The sequence below is a fragment of the Apium graveolens genome, chromosome 10 (genome assembly GCF_009905375.1).
Source record: "Apium graveolens cultivar Ventura chromosome 10, ASM990537v1, whole genome shotgun sequence".
Classification (NCBI taxonomy): domain Eukaryota; kingdom Viridiplantae; phylum Streptophyta; class Magnoliopsida; order Apiales; family Apiaceae; genus Apium; species Apium graveolens.
The window spans coordinates 207,243,674-207,264,669 of record NC_133656.1 but is presented as its reverse complement, the minus strand read 5'-3'; the positions used below and the strand labels follow the sequence as shown (position 1 = coordinate 207,264,669).

The 20,996-nt window shown below is 34.5% G+C and overlaps 2 protein-coding genes across 2 annotated transcripts; both read right to left on the bottom strand.

Annotated features, from left to right (window-relative positions):
• Window positions 1-788: 788 nt before the first annotated feature.
• On the bottom strand, window positions 789-17,839 carry LOC141690369 (uncharacterized). The gene is made up of 2 exons (XM_074495173.1): window positions 16,562-17,839; window positions 789-798 (listed from the first exon to the last, which is right to left on the bottom strand). The coding sequence occupies exon 1, from the start codon at window positions 17,720-17,722 to the stop codon at window positions 16,601-16,603; it is 1,122 nt and encodes a 373-aa protein (XP_074351274.1). The 5' UTR covers window positions 17,723-17,839; the 3' UTR covers window positions 789-798; window positions 16,562-16,600.
• LOC141693190 (small ribosomal subunit protein eS12-like) lies at window positions 9,969-12,891 on the bottom strand. The gene is made up of 5 exons (XM_074498207.1): window positions 12,773-12,891; window positions 12,277-12,318; window positions 10,636-10,933; window positions 10,368-10,433; window positions 9,969-10,197 (listed from the first exon to the last, which is right to left on the bottom strand). Exons 2-5 carry the CDS (start codon window positions 12,282-12,284, stop codon window positions 10,138-10,140), a joined length of 432 nt encoding a protein of 143 aa, XP_074354308.1. The 5' UTR covers window positions 12,285-12,318; window positions 12,773-12,891; the 3' UTR covers window positions 9,969-10,137.
• Window positions 17,840-20,996: the final 3,157 nt, after the last annotated feature.

Sequence of the window (20,996 nt, the reverse complement as noted above, 5' to 3'; positions counted from 1 at the left end):
CTTTGAAAGCCACTATCATGGTCCTACAAAGTACAATTATAGACTATTAAAAACCAAGGATTACATGTTTCATAATTTGCATATTAATCTCCCGATCCAATACTTAAATTGTGTCTATCATATCATGTACTAGAATTAATACTCATCTCCCGATTCGTTATAATTCCTATATATACAATCAAAGGTTCGCGACTTCCTCAATTGTCTTAAGCCTTCAATGGCAGATTAACAATCATAAGAAAATCACAATACAACTAAATAAACACAACAAGCCAAAGAATACTACCCAAATCTTGGATTAAGGGATTAGCTACTCATGATTTATGAAGAAAATAAATAAACATTAAAAACGCAAACCATGAGTTTAAGAATTGATGCACAAAGAATACAACTTTAAAGTTCCTTTGGAATCTAGATGAATCCCTTCACTACTTCTTCCAATCTCTCTCTCTCAAAGTGCTTCTTCTCCTTTTCTCTCAAGAATTACAAAATATCTCTATTCTATCCTCTAATACAATATGATATGGTTCTCTCTATACAATATATAAAACCTAATATATAATATAGTTTTAATGCTTTTCCTAAAATTAATTAGATTCTGATGCAAAATTCGTAGGTTGTCTTTCAGGCCTGATTATGGGCTTCTCCAATTGGATTCTTGATGTTGGATCACTTCTAAACTGTATATAATTCTGTTAGCTTCGCATGGGCTATAAGATCGCCCAATTTTGATGTCTAGCACTCAAGTTACGGCCCAAACAGTGATGTATGCGCGTGCAGCCCAATAAATCCGAATTTCTTTATGATTTAAGTCCAAATAAGCCTAATTCCATATAAAGTTGGGAATTCTTTATTTCCTGTCATAAATAATAAACTCTAATTAATATTATCAAATTAATGATATAATAATATAAATATGAGAATAAAATCTTTTAAAATATATATAAATATATACTCTATCAATAATTTTTCAAGAGTTTCGCACTTTGTAAAAATGAAGAGATAGATCTGATTTGCTGTTGTTGATTATATAGAATTGTAGGCTGGAGAGAGAAGAAGACTACGTAGTTGGTTTGTGTCCAAGCATTTTGAATTGACAGCCTGTAAAAATTGTAACCCGCGACCTGTAAATATGCTAACTTACGACTTCACAAATACAACCTGCGACTTGTATTTTTTCTTTCTGAAATTGTTAACCTGCGACTCAGAGTGGTACAAGCTGCGACTTGAAAGTATAAGTAATAAAATGCTTTAAAATTGTTTAAGTCCCCAACCCGCGACTTGCATGAACACAACATGCGACCACATTTTTCTTTGATTGTTGGATAACCTGCGACTTAGAATTGTAAAAGTACTTGGTGCATTATCTTTTTAATTTATTCAACCTGCGACCAGTGCATGACTTATATTTTCTTTATTCTTCTGTGTTTGAACAAACAAGAGCAGTACAAGTCCTTGATTCCTTTGTCTTTTATTTTCGACAAATCCATGCAGCTTGAGAGTGATGGCCACGCGCGTGCAATATAAACAACTCGAGACCTGCCATTTTTTATTCACAAACCGAGTCTCTTTTGTTTATTAAATAGGCAACCTGTGCATTCCTTTCTTTGCATCAAGTAACAGGTGGGTCCCAAAGAAATAAAAACCTGTCAAATTATCAATTATTTTGCAACCTGAATACTGATTTCTTTTATAAATTGCAAAGTCGGTATACACACAGACATCCATTCATCTTTTTTGATCAAGCCATTGGGTGGGTCCCGTACTGTATAACCAAACCAAGCCCTTTCATCACATTCTTTCGTACACGAATGAGTTCGTGGTTTTATTGAGTTTAATTAACAAAACCAACTGAGACATGCATGCAGAATTCGGCTGGTAAAATTAAATAAATAAACAAACATTTGATGTTTAAAAATTAAATAAACAAATGAAATATTAGTTTTTATTTATTTATTTAAATTAAAATTCAAATATTAATTTATTTATTTAAAATCAATTGTTGATATAATAATTAAATAAATAAATAAATTGATTTCCATTTATTCATTTAATATAAAAATCAGCCATTGATTAAAATAAATCCTGTAAATCCTCGAGATGTACTCCTCTGTATCTTCAAGCCTTCTAATCTCCGGATTTTCGTACTATAAAATATTTTCAGTCTTCTCGAGTATAAAAACCACTTAACAGTATTTCTAAAAATAATACTCCATTTCCTTTCACGGATCACTGACGTCTAGTGCAAGGGTCTGGTTCACAGACGACTAGTTCCGCTCTCAGGCCTTCGTATTATACTCGTACAAACCACTGTTAAGTATTCTACCAAATAAAACCAACTTCACTAGGAATCCTTGAGATCTTCACATTGATTCTGATAACTATTTTGAATGACTCCAACCTTATTCCTCCGATGCCTGAACATATTAATGAACTTCATACGGATCACTGTTGACGTCTTCTTCACTGCAGCTAACAAAACCTTTTGTGTATATGCCCAATAAAGAATATGTACTGATTCTAGTGGAACATAGATTATTTCAAAATCCTTGTTCTATGTTGAGTTATCCAAACCAGTATTGTTAAGTTAAAAATACAAATTCAATCTTGCTCAACAGCACCATATAGGATGGCACCCCCAGAGTTGGAGGAATTTCGGAAGCAACTTACGATATTCTTGGATGCGGGGCAAATTAGGCCGTCCAAAGCACCTTATGGAGCACCGGTTTTATTTCAAAAGAAGGCAGAAGGGTCGCTAAGGCTTTGTATTGACTACCGGGCTCTCAACAAGGTAACTATTAAAGATAAGTATCCTATTCCTTTGATCGCTAACTTATTTGATAGGTTGGGGAAGGGAAGGTATTTCACTAAGGTGGATCTAAGGCCAGGATACTACCAAGTAAGAATCACCGAGGGAGATGAGCCGAAGACCGCATGTGTGACTCGCTATGGCGCCTATGAGTGGCTTGTGATGCCGTTTGGGCTAACTAACGCCCCATCCATATTTTGCACTCTTATGAACGAGATCTTCCACCCTTACCTTGATAAGTTTTTGGTGGTATACCTTGATGACATCTTGATCTATAGCGACTCGCTTGAGGATCATGTTAAGTACTTGAGAATGGTGTTCAAGCTCTTAAGGGAGAATAAGCTCTACATCAAGAAGGAGAAGTGCTCATTTTCCAAGAACGAGGTGGAGTTTTTGGGTCATGTTACTAAGGACGATATCCCAAGGATGGATGGAAAGAAGATAAAAGCTATCAAGGAGTGGGGGTCTCCATCCAAGGTCCCCGAGGTACGATCTTTCCTTGGACTAGTTAATGATTATCGAAGATTTATCAAAGGGTATTCTTCCAGAGCCGCACTACTCACGGACCTTCTCAAGAAGAACAAAACTTGGGAATGGTCCAAAGCTTTCCAAGATAGCTTTGAAGATCGTAAAAAGGCGATCATGGAGGAACCGATCATCACTCTTCCGGATTGTTCTAAGGAGTTCATGATGCACACCGATGCTTCAGACTTTGCCATGGGAGGGGTACTTATGTAAGAGGGACACCTTATTGCTTTTGAAAGTCGCAAGCTCAATAACACCGAACGGCGCTATACGGTGTAATAGAAGGAGATGACGGTGGTTGTTCATTGCTTGCGCACTTGGCGACACTACTTGCTTGGCTCACCCTTCTCCATCAAGACTGATAATGTGGCCACTAGCTATTGTCAGTCACAACGAAAGCTTAATCCTAAACAAGCTAGGTGGCAAGACTTATTGGTAGAGTTTGACTTTTCTATGGAGTACAAGCCGGGTAAGGCGAATGTTGTGGTAGGGGCCCTAAGTCGAAAGGCAGAATTTGCAGCTATTACTCAAACCACATGGGATCTTTTGAAGAATATTATGGAGGGATTGTCTCAAGACCCCTTGGCCTCCCAACTCATGACCATGGAAATGGAGGGCAAGACAAAAAGGTTTTGGGTAGACGACGGTCTTCTCTACACAAAAAGAGCGAAGGTTTTCGTCCTAGACATGGAAGTTTAAGGAAGACCCTACTAAGGGAATGCCATGACACAAAATGGACGGGTCATCCTGGGCAACGAAGGACTTATGCAATTCTAGAGGCAAACTACTTTTGGCCTCAAATGAAGGATGATGTGGAAGCTTATGTGAAGACTTGTTTTGTGTGCCAACAAGACAAGGTGGATAACAAGCAACCAGCGGGTCTACTCGGGCCACTCCGTATTCCTACTCGACCATGGGAGAGTGTCTCACTCGACTTCATCTTGGCCTTACCCGAGTCCGAGGGTTTTGGATCTATTATGGTGGTGGTGGAGAGATTTTCTAAGTATGGGACGTTTATAGCAGCCACCACTGATTGCACCGCTGAGGAGGCAGCACCGTTATTATTCAAAAATATGGTTAAGTCTTTGAGGCTTCCCAAAACCATCATATGTGATGGAGACCCCCGCTTCACGGGGAAGTTATGGAGAGAATTATTCAATTACTTGGGGTCCGAACTACACTTCTCTACTAGCTTTCACCCCCAAATCGATGGGCAAACCGAGAGGGTGAATGCTTTACCTGGGTGCTACTTGAGGCACTTCGTGGGGGCTAACCAAAAGGATTGGGAAAAGTTGTTGGATGTAGCCCAATTCTCTTATAACTTATAAAGGAGCGAGGCGACGAATAAGAGCCCGTTTGAGCTCACAACGGGCCAACAACCCCTAACCCCTCATTTCGTTGCACACCAACAAAGTGGGCAAAGTCCGGGAGCCTTGCACATGGCTAAGTCGTGGGAGGAACAAGCGGATATGGCGAGAGCATACTTAACCAAGATGAAGAAATAGGCGGATAATAGGTGCCGACCAATGGAGTATCATGTGGGCGACAAGGAAATGGTCAAGCTTCTTCCCCGATAATTTAAGGTATTTCGAAAGGTGCATCAAGAATTCATTCGCAAGTATGAAGTACCATTTAAGGTAGTTGGAAAAGTAGGAAAAATGTCATATAAGGTGAAACTACCTCCGACATGAAGATTCATTTGGTCTTTCACGTGAGCATGATATAGCCTTACCATGAGGACGTGGAAGACTCCTTGATGAATGACTCATCTTGCGCACCTCCATTGATGACAAAGTCATTTGAGCGAGAAGTAGACGAGGTGCTGGCCGATCAAGTCATTTGGCATCGGGGCATACCACCAAGTACTCAATACTTGGTTAAATGGAAAGGACTACCCACAGGTGAGGCTACATGGGAGAATGAACAAGACTTGTGACAGTTCAAGAGATAGATTCTCAATTATCACGCGTCGATGAGGACGTCTCCGAATTAAGTGGGGGAGAGTGTCACATACCGCTTAATTGGGATCCGTCCATGCCATTTTTCATTGCGGAACTTTCTACAGTAATCTAGAATATTATAGTAATCTGTTTTAAATAAATGAAAGCTCTAGAATCTTGTGGAATGTACTTAGATTATATCTTCGATAGATATTTTAGATGGAAAATCCTACAACCTTCTTTAGTGGAGGAATATTGTAAAAGGTTCTAGAATCCTCCTTAGAGTATTATAAATAGAGGAGGTCCCCTCATTTGGAGGATCATCCAAGAAGTTGTACAAGCTCTCACTTGTAAACACTAGTGCTCTTAGTAATAAAAGTTTCTCCATTTTTTCAAATACTCTAAGTGTCTTTGTGTGTGTTCACTTAGTTAGCTGGAAAGAGAGGAACTTTAATTACTAAGAGCACTAGTGTTTACAAGTGAGAGTTTTTACAACTTCTTGGATGATCCTCCAAATGAGGGGACCTCCTCTATTTATACTACTCTAAGGAGGATTCTAGAACCTTTTATAATATTCCTCCACTAAAGAAGTATCTACGGTTTTCCATCTAAAATATCTATATAAGATATTTTCTAAGTATATTCCACAAGAGCTTTCATTTATTTACAAGAGATTACTATAATATTCTAGATTACTCTAGAAAGTCCCTCAATGAAAAATGACATGGACATGTCCTAATTAAGCGGTACGTGACACTGGTGTTCTTGTGTGTGTTCAATTAGTTGGCTAGAAAGGCTTACTTAGTAGAAGGGAGTTCTAAGTCCGTGACATTAGTGTTCCTTATCCACTACTTTAATTGTGAAAAATAACCTGGTTTTCGATATCAACATGACTTGCTAATAATTGGGCTATACGATGTATTATGGAGAAATGAGACTCCAACAGGCATCTTCTAACTTTCTTCCAATTCTAGGCCAGATGATGTTTACATTTATGGTTAGAATGTAGAAATATATAGTTTGTGTTGATATTACGGAAGTTTATTATTTGAGTAGATTTGAAATAGATTGTTTGTAGTTGGTCAAACAGTTATAAAGACGACTAAGACAACTGTTCGTAAACATAATCAAATATACAAAAATAATTAACACGTGCCATTTGATTTTGACACATTGAGGACTTTTGTTTTTTTTTTGTTTTTTTGGGAGTGCAGATGATTATACAAAAATGGTTATGATTACAGGCTCGACAAAATATTTTTTTTGTAGGATATGATCTACAATAAAATGTCGTATTACAACATAATTTGTTACTCGCTTACATCGTACATTTTACTAGGGTGGAGCGTGGTTCGGTTCAGGGCGGTTTTTGACCGAAACCACATGCCCTCGGTTTTTAAAATTGAAAATCGAAACCGCAACCGCAACCGAAACCATCGGTTCGGTTTCGGTATGAAAAATCTCGGTATGATTTTAATCGGATCGGTTTTGATTTTAAAACCGTATCACTCAAAATTAACAATACAGATATGACTATTAAATTTTTTAAGTAGAAAAATTACAAAGTACATTTATTATCAAGTAATAAATTACAAAGTTTTCAATAAAATAGCAAAAAGATTTTAACAGAGTTTATTGTATATTACATGTTTCTTTCCAAGTACACTTATAATATAAGTAAGAACAACAAGCAAACTACTTGGTACTTACTAATTTAAGACAATAAATAATATATTTAACTAATACGCATGTTGAAAGCACATAAAGAATATCCTACCTATACACCATGAATGCAACAATAATTCTGGAACTGAAAAACCACAACTCAGATACAGACCAACATCATATATATAGATATATGTATTAATTTTAGAAATTTATATTATATAAATTTATTATTTATTTATCAATTTTAATAATTCGGATCGGTTTCGGATTTTTTCGGTTTGGTTGCAACGTTTAACCGAAACCGCAAATCAGTTTCAATTTCGTTTTCAATTTTCCGGTTTCAGTTTCAGTTCGGATTTAAACTATTCGGTTTTTATCGGTTTTTAACGGTTTCGATTTCGGTTTCGATTTTTTAAATTTTTTGCTCAGCCCTACATTTTACAGTTTGTTGTTTGTTTAACTCTTACACTTTGTGATATGTTTTTTTTCCTCAATACTCTATTTTGACCAACAATAAAAATAAAAAAATGAAGTATTTAGCAACTTTTTTTTGTCAAATACAAATCGAGACACCGGGTTGTTAAGAAATTAACGGCTTTGTTCCAAAAAAAAAATATTAAGACGCAGTATCGAATCGAATATGATAATGGAAGAGTAATTTCAATCGCTTGCTCCAATCTCTTCCCAAAAAAACAATGGTCCATAACAAAAACTTCTTATGGTTTTATTAGTATTAATCAAAAATCTTTTATGTGAAAGATTTTAGACTTTAAATATTTCATTCATCCCAATTTATTTGTTCAGTTTTAATTTTACACGTAATTTAAGGTGTGTTGACCGTATATCTCCGCAATTTTTTTTAAATATTTCCTTTTTATAAATAAAAGATCAAGATTTAAATTTTTATTCACAATTCTTTAAAAAAAAAAATCAAAAAAAATATGTAATCAAGTCACCTTAAAATACACGTAATAGTCAAAATAGACAACTAACTTGGGATGAAGAGAGTATCTTATAAGTTAAAAAGGCTGGAATTAATGAAAAACATAAATTATGAACAAAAATCATAAGGGGAAGTTTATTTGCTATACTTAAATTTGTAAATTGCATCCAATAATAATTAAGTTGTAAATTTATATAATGGAGCCCGGTCCGTAGCAATAATTTGCCACTGACGAGTTTGATAACAAATAATTTTAAAGTATTAGATAATCGGCTTTAATTTAAAAAAATTACACAAATTCTTGTCATGGTCCGCGGAACGGGTAATTATCATTTTACCTCTGCCCACATACCCCGGGTAATTATTCTCCAACATCATGAAATCGGATTTAGCGAGTGCTGTTATGGTGGAAATGAGCTAGTTCAGGTTAAGATTGACATTGTAGTGGATCACTTGTAGCTTAAGGAATCCACCAGTGAATCAGATGATACAGCTAGGCAAAACAATTTCATATTTCTATTTTCTTTTCCTTCCTTTTTTTGCCAAAACAAACTATATATTTCTGAATTCTGATTTGCCCATATCAATACAAACGACACATTTCACAAATATATTTAAGATCAAAACTACTGCTATAATCAACTATACAAACAGATATAGCCATACATATCCCATAAAAAAACCCATACCCTCCACTTTTTTTTCACCAGTAACTTATAAAATAATGGGTTAATTGCATAGTGCACCCCTTTGGTTTGAATCATTTTTACTTTGCTACCAATATTTTCAATAATTGTACTTTGCATCCCACACAAGTTTGTGCGTTGCATTTTGCATTCTTTCTGTCAATTTCCGCCGTTACCGTTAAATAGGTCCGGGGTAAAAAAGTAATTTGACAATTTTTTATTGCATTTTGACCATTGAAGTTCAACAGATTTTTCATATCAACCCCCGAACATTTTTTTTTACAATTTTGACATTCAACTATAAAAAATATACATTTTAACCATTTTTTTAAAAAAAAATATTTTCTGAAAATTAATTTGATAATATTTTTTCCGAAAATTTATTTTTTTAGAAAATTAAAAAAAAATCGAAAATTACTTTCGAAAAAAAGTAATTTGATAATATTTTTTTATTTTTAAAAATTTGCAATTTTTGTTTTCAAAGATAATAACCCCCTTAAATGATATTTTCAGAAAATTTATAAAAAAAGAAAGTGGTAGATAATAAAATTATCGTTTATAAAACGATGAGCCTCATTAAAAATGGAATTATAACGACACATTCAATGAAAATTTATAAAAAATGAGTTTTGTGTTTAATTTTTTTAATGTTTTACGATAATAGTTAAACTAGATTTTTCATATATTTCGATATTAAAAATATGTATTTTTCGAAAAAAATGAAAAATAAAAATCTGTATTTTTCGAAAAATAAACTGTATTTTCGAAAAAATAAATTTTTTGAAAAAAATATTATCAAACTAGTTTTCAAAAAATAATTTTTTTAATAAAATGATTAAAATGTATATTTTTTATAGTTGAATGTCGAAATTGTAAAAAAAATGTCCGGGGGTTGATATGAAAAATTTGTTAAACTTTAATAGTCAAAATGCAATTAAACATTGTCAAATTACTTTTTTACCCCTAACCTATTTAACGGTAAGGGCCGGTAAGGGCCGAAACTGACGGAAAGGGTGCAAAATACGGCGCACAAACTTGTTTGGGGTGCGAAGTGCAATTATTGAAACTATTGGTACCAAAGCGACAATAGCCCGAACCAAAGGGGTTCCCTATGAAATTAACCCTAAAACAATCATGAATAAGTATTTCCAATTTATATGACCACAAAATCAGGAACAAATATGAGCATCAAGGCTGTTTTTGACACTTTCTTTTGAGCTCAGATGAACTTGGACAATTAATGATGGTATGCTTCATTCAGTTTAGTTAATCAAATGTCTGTCCAAATTATATAGCAACAAAGCAACAAGAGCTACTATGGTTCCTTACCAGAGCAGCGGCATCACAAAAAACATTTCAAGGTTAATTTGTCAATTCAAAACCACACTGCAAAAGAATTTATAATTTGGCAGACAAATACTACTTTAAATGCATGATAACAGTACATTGAAAATGAAATCAAAATCTCATCACCGATAAACCGGAATAGGTAGGAAAAAAACAGGTTTGTCTAGCAGTCAAAACTGAAAAGTAAGCTAAACAATTTTAATTTAGACACTCCAGCACTTAGTTGGACTTCACATGCGCCTGAACTGTATTAAGCCCTTCGCTTTCTTCTCCAAAATCCTGCAGGCAGAGTATTTGTTAAATATCAGAGCTAGAAAAAAATGTGCTTCGGTTGCAGAAACAAATTCAAAGGAAAAAAAACAAATCCTTCATGTGAATTAAACTTCTGGAGAGCAGGTCATGAGCTGGTGAGGGTGATAAGGTGGTTTGTTTTTAGTTCATGGTCTTACCTTCACAACAACGCATGAACATCCAACTACCTTCCGAGCATTGCCTTCAGAATCAATCTTGCATAACTGTATCCAGAGACATAAAGAGCATATTTCAGAGATTAGAACATTTTAAAGAACTATGGGGTATATTACAACATATAAAATGTATATTACTGTTGATGTAATCAATTTATCATTTCACAATGTGAAAGCAAAAAAGATATTTCAGAGGTTAAATTACTTTAAATAACTATGGTGTATATATCAAAAGTTGCAGAGTACTTACACCAGCCCACTCTCCAAGAGTCTTTGCAGCAGGAACTGTTATCAGGCTGACATTGTTATCAGCGCAAAGTGCTTTCACTAGTTTAACATAATCTGGCTGGTTACAATCCTCTGCAACCACACAGAGCTGTGCAGCATGCTTTTCAATCACTTTGGCACCCTCATGGAGGCCACGGGCAAGTCCTCCATGTGCAAGTGACTTTTTCAACACAAGCTGCAAGGCTGTCATAATGTCCATGGGCTCACCTAAAGCTGGTGCTGCGGCTGGGGCCGGAGTTTCCACAACAACTGCATCTTCTCTGCAACAATAGATAAAAATTGTGAATTTAGGACATTTCATAGGTACACCAATAGCTCCAAACTCCTATTAATTGATTCCTTGGCTCATGGCATTAGATTCTACTATTTTGGATACAAAACTAGATTTTATATATATATACATAAACAGATACCAAAAGACAACATATAACTATGCATTAATTGATTCCTGGGCTCATGGCATTAGATTCTACTATTTTGGATACAAAACTAGATTTACTATATATAGATGCATAAACAGATACCAAAAGACAACATATAACTATGCATTTGCATTTCATTGACAGGTACAGCCTATAGTACAAGTAATGGATTCCAATCAGGAAATAAAAATTCCATTAAAAAGGAAGCTAACTTCTTAGAGAGACGAGTCTTTCATCTGCGTAAAATAACACAAAAACAGATAAACAGACAACCCCCCAACAAAAGAAAATTAATGCCATCTCCACAATAACCGATATGTACTACTAGAGGGGCAAGGGGCAACCTCCTATAGACAAAATGTCATCCCCGGTTAAGCCTTCTTTTTTCCTTTCCAATTTCTGAAAAACTTATATCCCAAGATCAATTCTAGCAGTCTATTTCTGTATTATATAAATTGATTTCAATAATGTTTGATGAGAAATATTTAACTTTATCTCAACTTCGTACATAACTGACAATACTCTCACAAGAAATTTCAAGTACTTTTTTGCAATCCCTTGCAACTTACCAGTTGCAAATTGTAAAAAACTTAGCTAAATTTGTACAAACAGAAGATAACTTATAAATAATACAATTACTTCCACTAATAAACTTTAAGAATATCAAGAACATTCAAGTACCACGTTTAACTGTGGACCACACAAGCCTTTGTTCAAAAAATTAATAAAAAAGAAACAAATTAGCTTGACATAAACCATACAGCAATACTATTCTACATATACTGCAAAGCTCACCATTTCGGAGTAGAAGACTGATTGCTTATTGGTCCTCAATATGTAACCAACAAAGATAAACAGAATAAAGATATTTTCTTCCTTACAGGCACACACACGAAGAAAAAGCCTGCCATTGACTGGTAGACAATACTTTCGAAACCTATGTACATGCACTATAAGGAAGCCAATTCTAATTAGCATAAAACTAAAACTTAGTTTATCCGAAAATTCCAATAACAACTTTTAACTTGAAACAAGTTAACAATGCTACCGGATAAAAAAAGCTGAGAACGAGTTGCAATATCATTGATGAAAATGCAATGGCTATAAACAGTAATGGCGGTCATATCAAATTTTAAGAATGATAAGAAAGATAAACTACACAAGGTAACGGAGTCACATACCCTGACATGTTTGGCTGAATGTATTAAAAAATCTCGTGGACACTGAAACAAAACATACCGAAAAATCATATCAGATTCCGAGAAAAACAAAGAGTCAAGGTAGAACAGCATAAAATGAAAAGCAGCATTCTACGAAAAGAGGCAAGATACAGAATGACTTTACAAACCAATTGCATCACGTAAAAACATAAATAATCATTAACATTTAAGCAATCAATTATTTATATATCAGAATGATCGAACCCTAGAGAGCAACCATAACTAATAAAATCCAGTTTAATATTTACATCTTACACAACAATTTCAGTATGTATATAATTTCACAAACTGTAAGGTTATAATTAAGCGTAATTAGCAATGGAAACACAATTAGGATCTTAAAAATAAACAATTAAGAAAAGAAAAGATAAGAAATTACAAAAGAACATTGACAGAAAAGAATATAAATAAGAAATAAAAGATAAAAATAAAAATGTGAAGTGAAAAATGAAGGAACCTTGATGAGATGAAAAATACAATGCTCGCCGGTGCTGCAAAGTGTGTGTTAGCTAATGTAAAAGAAGCAGCAGCGGCTGCTGTGTATAAATTTTTTTTATGCCTAAACCCTAGTCTGGGGAATTACCATCATACCCACTGGACTGGACTGGACTGGACTTAGATGGGCTGGGCTGGGCCGCTCTGCATGACTGAACAACTAGTTCGATATTGTTCTGTGGGGCCGTGCTGTTGTTTCCGAAAAATAACAAGCTTTTGGAATTTTAATATTCTTTGTGATGATAAAGACAAAATTGATTTAAAAGAGGTATTTTGTGAAAGTATGTAACTATCATTTTTCTGAAATAAAGGCATTTTTCTAATAAGCCTTAAATACGGTACAAATTATAATAAGAAATGAAGATCGAACATGTGACATATCGTATCTCAGTTTTCATAAATAGTCTTGAACCTTATTTCAAATAACAACACTACCATTTTTCAAAAGTGAAATATTTGGTCTTCTTATCTGGCACTTAATGAGATGGGGAATGTTGGATTCCAAGAGATTTTCACGTTTCTGACTTCTTTTCAAAATTGAAAATATTTCATGATTTTTTTGACATTTCACCTTCAAAGCAAGGAAAATATGAGAGAATTCATGAATCTGGAGTTTGCCTAAAAATGTTTTGATATCTTCCTGTTGGGCTTAATAAGCAAACTTAATTCCATATTAGTATGATATTATCTGTTTTAAGCTGCACCCGCACATATTTATTTTTGGGCACCTGCCAAAAGACCTCGTATGGCTGCTAATCCCTCCCTCCTACAAACGATGTGGGACAACTCCTAACAATTATGTGGAGTTAGGTCTGTTCAGTAAGCCCAACAAGTGGTATCAGAGCTTCAGGTTATAAACGGTCCATAACCATCTCAGATGAGCTCCAGAAGTGACTAGGAAGAGGCAGATGGGCTTGCCCCAGAATGGGCTCAAGGAAAAGGCAAACGCGCCTTCCTATATGGGTCTAGGGGGAGCAGATAGCCGGATGGACTTTCAGTATGTGTCGAGGGAGAGCCTGATCACACTGAAGGAGGCAGAATTGACAGGTGTCGGGCCCGATGTGTGAAGGGGGAGATTATTAGGAGTTGTCCCACATCGTTTGTGGGAGGTGCAGTTTGCTAGAATATTAGCAGTCATACAACTCCAATTAGTATGAGCTCTTTTGAGAGGTGCCTAAAAACAAATCCGTACAGACTCGGTCCAAAACGGACAATATCATACTAATGTGGAGTTAGGTCTCACTTCTTGTCCAACGGACAATATCATACTAATGTAGAGTTAGGTCTCACTTCTTGTCCAAAATATTACTGGAAAGTTGAAACTAACACATAAAAATATATCCTCCACAAGCAAAGACTAAGTAGGGCTTTAGTAGGTGTCAGTCCATATGCGCTTCTTCTTCGCAGGAAGTTCTTGTTTGATCTCTGAATATATGAGGCTTTCAGTTTGGACAAGAGGCAGTTGTTCGTTTTCTATCTTTTTCACTGCTCCAATCCCCTTTTCGCTTGGCAGTCGGAGCTTGAAGCGCTCACTTGGTTTCTTTAGCTTGGCTAGTAGGCTACAGTGTCCAAGCATATATTCTCTTTTTTGGTTTCACTTCACCATCCTCATTCACTTGATCATCAGCATCTCTTTCATTGGCCACGGAATGTGGACGCTAACCTGTTCCACCATCTTCAAAGCTTCATCTGGTACTCTATTAGCCACCAAATTTCGGGCTTTAATGTCGTCAATCTCCTTCATATTCAAGGACTTACCACCATGAAAATCCCCTTGTACTGTGATTATAATTTGGAACGTCATCTCATTAGCTCATGTTGTTCATCATCAGAGGAAGCATCTTTCTCACGCTTTTTGGAATTTTGATGAGAGACATGATCACCTGATCACCACTACCTTGCTCAATCATGCCTTCAGTCTTCACCTAAAACATAAACAATATTATTGACTGAGAATCCTGCCACTTGGTAAAGTCAGGAAGCACTATACTAAAAAAAACCAAGAAAAAAAATAATCATCATGATTCAGAAAAAATAAGCATCATCATCATCTTAAAGAATGAATCTGTAGTGATGTAATTGTGTCAACATGGATATTTCCACCAGGCTACTTGAGATTGTGATAAGTTGTATTGTAATTCAGGACTTACGAGTTAAATGAAGTGATGAACAGAATAATGTGAGCAATTTCAACTGGAAGAGCAGCTTTAGGACTCTCCAAATCTCTGTTTCTTTCAGTCCCAATCTCGTAGTATAATTTTTTTTTGAACAAGGTAATGCAGGGATAGCATATCAGTGTCCTATGTTCCCATATCATACATAGTGTTTGTGTTAGCCTTCTTCAAACTACTGATGGATGACAATGGGTGGTCATCAAAATTTGGCTGCATCAACAAAAAGTCAGGTCATAGGTGCATCAGGAACTCTACAAGGTGCAAATCGAATGTAAAAGCCAAGTCAGTTAGGTCCAGCATATACTTTGGCAATCGTTCACAGCATGTTCAGAAATCTTGGATCATCTTGTCATTCTGGATACATGTCAAGTTTCATAATTGAGATGGCCAAGGACAAAAAAGTATAACACAACTGGTTTCTGATAGTCAAGTGATGCAGAAATCTGAAATCTTTTTTCGTAGCATTTGTAGTGTCCAGAAATCTTTTGTCGTAGCATGTAGTGCCCAATTCCATGGGTTTTATAATTACCTTTGGCCGGTATCACAATTAGTAACATGTTTCTTGATATACAATCTTATTTCCGATTGTGATTGGTTTTAAAACCAAAATCGCGCCACTAAAAATTGGAATGCAATCATTTGAATCGAAGATACATATAAATTTACTCTAGAAAAACATCAAGAGTGAGATCTGAACTTTAGAGATTTATCAAGCTCATTTTATAGCGCAGCCATTTAGCACACTACACAGCTCAGCCATTTCCAGTTTTTGAGTACGGGATTCATATAAGGCATAACCTCAGCCCTAGGTGCTTCCGCCCTCCACTGCTGAATTTTTCTAAATCAATTTTTTTAAAAAAGGATTCCCGGACACATCTCTCTTTTTTCTTTCTTTGAAGAGCTTAAGCGGGAAGAGGTATGTAATACTCAGGCCAAAGGCTATTGAAGCACTCGAAGTCTAAACAAGAGAATATACCCAAGTGAGTATAGCTTTATCTTTCTAATTCCTATATCGGTGCTTGATGTAGTAACTTGTGTGCCAGTAGTAGGAAATACTGCTGCTGGCTTATTATTATTTTCTTTATAAAGATAGAGAAACTTAAGTCAAAAGCGAAAGTAGAATCCCTGATCGCAGAGAATTTATTTGCAGTCGCCCCTGACGAAGTCATAAACTACTCGCCCCTAACGAAGTTATAAACTACAAGCAATAGCACATAGGGATACAAATAAATCAAGTGAAATTTATCTTGATGAGAAATCCTTTCAATTATACACAGACAGGCTGAAATCACAAACAATAAAGAAACACAGATATAAAAAGAGAAATCCTTTCAATTACATACAGACCTAAATCACAAACAATAAAGAAACACAGATTTAAAGGCCAAATGATTGTACTTGGCATCAACCAAACTAACTTGTATCAAGTGCAAAAAATTATCGAAAGAAAAAGATATAAATAACAATCAGTCAATCATCATTCACCAACATAGTTTGAACATTGCAGCAAATGAAATGAGTAACATCACAATACAATTATTTCTCCGAATTACAAATGAACTGCAATTCGACACAACCATCCAAGAAGCGAAAAATCACCTCATAGAAATAACTATTCAATTTCTTCCCAGTGGCAGTGATCGACAAGAATATGTTTCTTTAAAATCCGACTTCCTTGACGAGGTAAAGATAGATGCATACACTTCCTTGGTTGCACCAGCAGGGACATTATCACCTGCCTTAAAACGTTTTGCAGAAACACCATTCTGCCCCTCATTAACAGCCTTCACCTTAACCCCATCGACAGCTTTCCTATTTCCTTCCACCTTCAACAAATTCTTCTCTGCCCCCTTCTCTTCTATACCGTGCTTCTTCCCAATCACACGTACTAACTCCGCACAACCACCCTCTTCCCCGCTCTTCACCTTCCTCACCTTCTTCTCCCTCAACTTTGCCCTCTCCTCCTCCATTCTCTCCCTCAAAGCCTCCACTTCCTCCTTACTCCCATTAATCACAATCTTATCGGACTCCTCAAACTCCTTATGACAAACAAGACACCCCGGCGACTTAACCTCCTTCAACGCTTTCGCACTCAACACATGTCCACAACTCCTCAACGCTAAAAACTTATACTTCCCATTGAACTCCAACCCCGAAATAGGACACTGATACAACGTATCAGAATCCGAATCACGAATCTCGGACATCTTAACCACAATCATATCCTTCAAACTTTTAACATGCCGAAAACACTTGGGCAAATTCTTCTTCAAAATCCCCTCAACCAAACACTCCTTATTAAACAAATTCCCCAAATAATCCACCACAATCGGATTCTTCAACGGCTCATTCGACAACGCGCAATTCAACCATTTCGACAAACGCTGCTCATTGGGATCAACCTTATCAGGTTTCTTCGAAGCATACATATTAAGATAACAGTCACGTGACTCAGCGCACGTGCTGCCACCATCACCACCGCCTCCGCTGAGTCGAAAATTGAGCTTAAGTGTCGAAAATTGGGCGATTTTTGAGCTTTTAATTGTGGTTGAATCGGATAGGGGTTTTCCATTGAAGGTGAAGAAAAATGAAGAATCTAGGGTTTGATTTGGGAGGAGATGTGATTTTAGGGTCCGAAAAGTGAGATTCGGGTCTAGGGTTAGGGCGCGATTTCGAATTTGGAGCTCCGGAGATGAAACTATGAGCTGGTGTAATTGATATTGGGTATTTGAATTCATTGTAGTGAGTTGATTAAGCTTTTGGGTGGATCGAAAGGGATGATATTGCGATGAAGCTCGAATCTACGAACAAGAAAGCGCGTATATATAATGTTAATGGGATACAAATACAATCATACAAGGATATTGTTTTGACTATTTATGTGGCCCGGTTCAAGTACCGGGTTATTTTTTGGGATTTGTATAATATAACCCAAATTAGTATGTTATTTTACAGATATATCCTTTTTTATTTAATAATTATTAAAATGTCCCAAGGTTAAATTCTAACTCTAATATAACTCATATATATATAATTAGTTTATATATTTGTATATTTATCTACTTAAATTGACTAAAATATCCCCAACATTTTACAGATAAGTTAATAAATTAGGGATTAGTTTAAAGTAACCACGTAACATGACCCGCCAATTTTTTTTATGTTAGGTGTCTACTCCCGTCTTTGCTAGTTATTTTTTTTATCAGGTCTACACTTCCGCGTAATACACATCCCCCTTACATCCTCTCAGTGTTTTCTCATCATTTGTGTTCTCTCATAATTATGGAGAAAGAGAAGATTCAAGAGATTATATCATCCAATCCTATGAGGTAATATTTCTTGATTGTTTATTTGTTATTTTCTTTTCTAAAATTTAACAGTTCTAATTGATTTAATAATATAATTTCCTTTTGTTAATTATAACAGAGTTTCAAGATCAACCTTGATCTGTAACCCACAAATTAGGTGTGTAACACCTAAAAAGTTGATTTGTCAACCATCTACCAAAGAATACACTCCAAGAAAAAATCCACGTTTGATTGAAAAATCTAACATACTAAAGCAAAATATTTCAAATATGGTGCTGGATTTTGAAAGTCGTGTTGAAAAGTCAAGTCTAATGTCTGAAACCCATGTTGCGAGTAAACAAGATTTTGTGAATATGGATGCTGATGGCCTAGATCCGAATTTCTGGAATTTGGTCTCTGAAAAAGTTGATAATGTTGAAGAAGCATTTAGTGTGATTCAAGAATCAATTATACAACTTGAGAATTTTGGAGAAGATGATTGTCATCCTGAAGATCAACCATGGAGCCAACCACTTATGTATAGTGAGGGTGAAGATGATAGAGAGTGGGATGAGTTTCTTTATCATTTTAGCATGAAAAACAGAAGTGATGATGAAGATAATGAGAAAGAAGTTGAAGGTAATTTTCCTACTTTAACAAAGTAAAATGTTATAGTTAATGACAATGTGCCATCTGAGAACTTTTCTAATATTCCAAAAAGTAATGTTAGTATTGGGTCATTGTTGAATGATAGTGATTTTGATGATTTTTTTGCTGCTGATTTGGTGGATCCGGGGTTGTTTTCTGAACCAGAAAATGATGAACAAGTTGTTTATGATAAAATTGAAGTAGATTTGCAATTTTTGGACAAGACTAATTTTCAAAAACATCTTAGAAAATATTGTGTATCTAATAGGATAGTATGCAAGTTTCATAAAAGTGACAATATTAGGATCAAGGCTGTATGTCAAAATTTTGGACAACCAATCATGTGTCACTGGTTTGTATACGCACGGAAGATCCCTGGCAAGCCAACTTGGAGTATAAAAAAATGCGACCTACATCACACTTGTGTTGGAGATCCTAATGGAAAGAATTCAAGTGCAAATCATGAGTTTGTGGCTGAGTATTTGATTGAAAAGATGAAGAAATCACATAGCAAAATTATACCCAAACCTAATGAGATTGCTGATGAGTTCTGGGCTAGTCACAACACCTTAATTCCCTATCATACTGCACGGAAGGCTAGAAACAATGTTCTGGAGAATTAATGGCAGTTATGATGAAAGTTTCAAACTAGTACCAAGCTTATGTCAGATGATTACAAGAACCAATCCAAAGTCAATTGCAACCTACACATACAGCAGGTACATTTTTTAGTTTATGGTATTCTCTGTTTTTAACTTATGATAATTAATACATACTTTATTAAGTTAGTACATAAAGTAATATATTTTAGCATTAAAACTACAAAATAATACATATTTAAATGTTTAATATTGTTTTAGTTTTAAAATTAGTAGATACTTTTTTTCTTTTAGATAAATTAACTTCATATATTAGTACAATATTGTTGTAATTTTTAAATTTTACTACATGTTTTTTTCCATGCAAATTAAAATATTTGGAAGTGTTAATATTGCTCTGTTTTTAAAAATGTGTACCTATTTTTTTCTTTTTTTACTAATTAATACATGTTGTAGTATAACACTACTTTAGTTTTAAAGAACATGTACATATTTGTTTCATATAAATTAGCACGTATTTAATTGTTGATATTAATTTAGATTTAAAAACTAGTATATATTTTATTATAATTGTAATTTAGCATTCAAAATTTATACATATTTTTTTCTTTACTACAAAATAATATATATTTAAGTGTTTAATATTGATTTAGTTTTAAAATTAGTAGATACTTTTTTTGTTTTAGAGAAATTAACTTCATATATTAGTACAATACTGTTGTAATTTTAAAATTTTACTACATCTTTTTTGCTATGCAAATTAATATATATATATAAGTGTTAATATTGCTCTGATTTTAAAATTTTGTACCTATTTTTTTCTTTTTTTACTAATTAATATATGTTGTATTATAACACTACTTTAGTTTTAAAAAATATGTACATATTTGTTTCATATAAATTAGCACGTATTTAATTGTTGATACTAATTTAGATTTAAAAACTTGTACATATTTTAGTATATTCGTGATTTAGCATTCAAAATTAATATATATATTTCTTTTCTTTATTACAAAATAATACATATTTAACTGTTTAATATTGATTTAGTTTTAAAATTAGTAGATACTTTTTTTCTTTCACACAAATTAACTTCATATTTTAGTACAATATTGTTGTAATTTTAAAATTTTACTACATATTTTCCATACAAGTTAATATGTATTTTTAGCTAAAGTTACTAATACTTATAACTTTAATTTATGCGTGCTTTAACTTTTCTTTTTCTTGTTTCAGTGAAGATAAAATTTTTGAGTCCGTAACAATATCTTTTGATGCACCTATGAAGGCTTTTATTAATGGTTGTAGAAATGTGGTTGGTCTTGATGGATGTCATCTTAAGGGGAAGTATGGTGGATGCTTATTATCAGCCACGACTCTCGATGGACAAAACGGTTTTGGTGCCTTTAGGAATCGTGATTTGTAAAAATGAGTGTGCTAACAACTGGTTCTTATTTTTAAAACATCTAAAGCCTAGG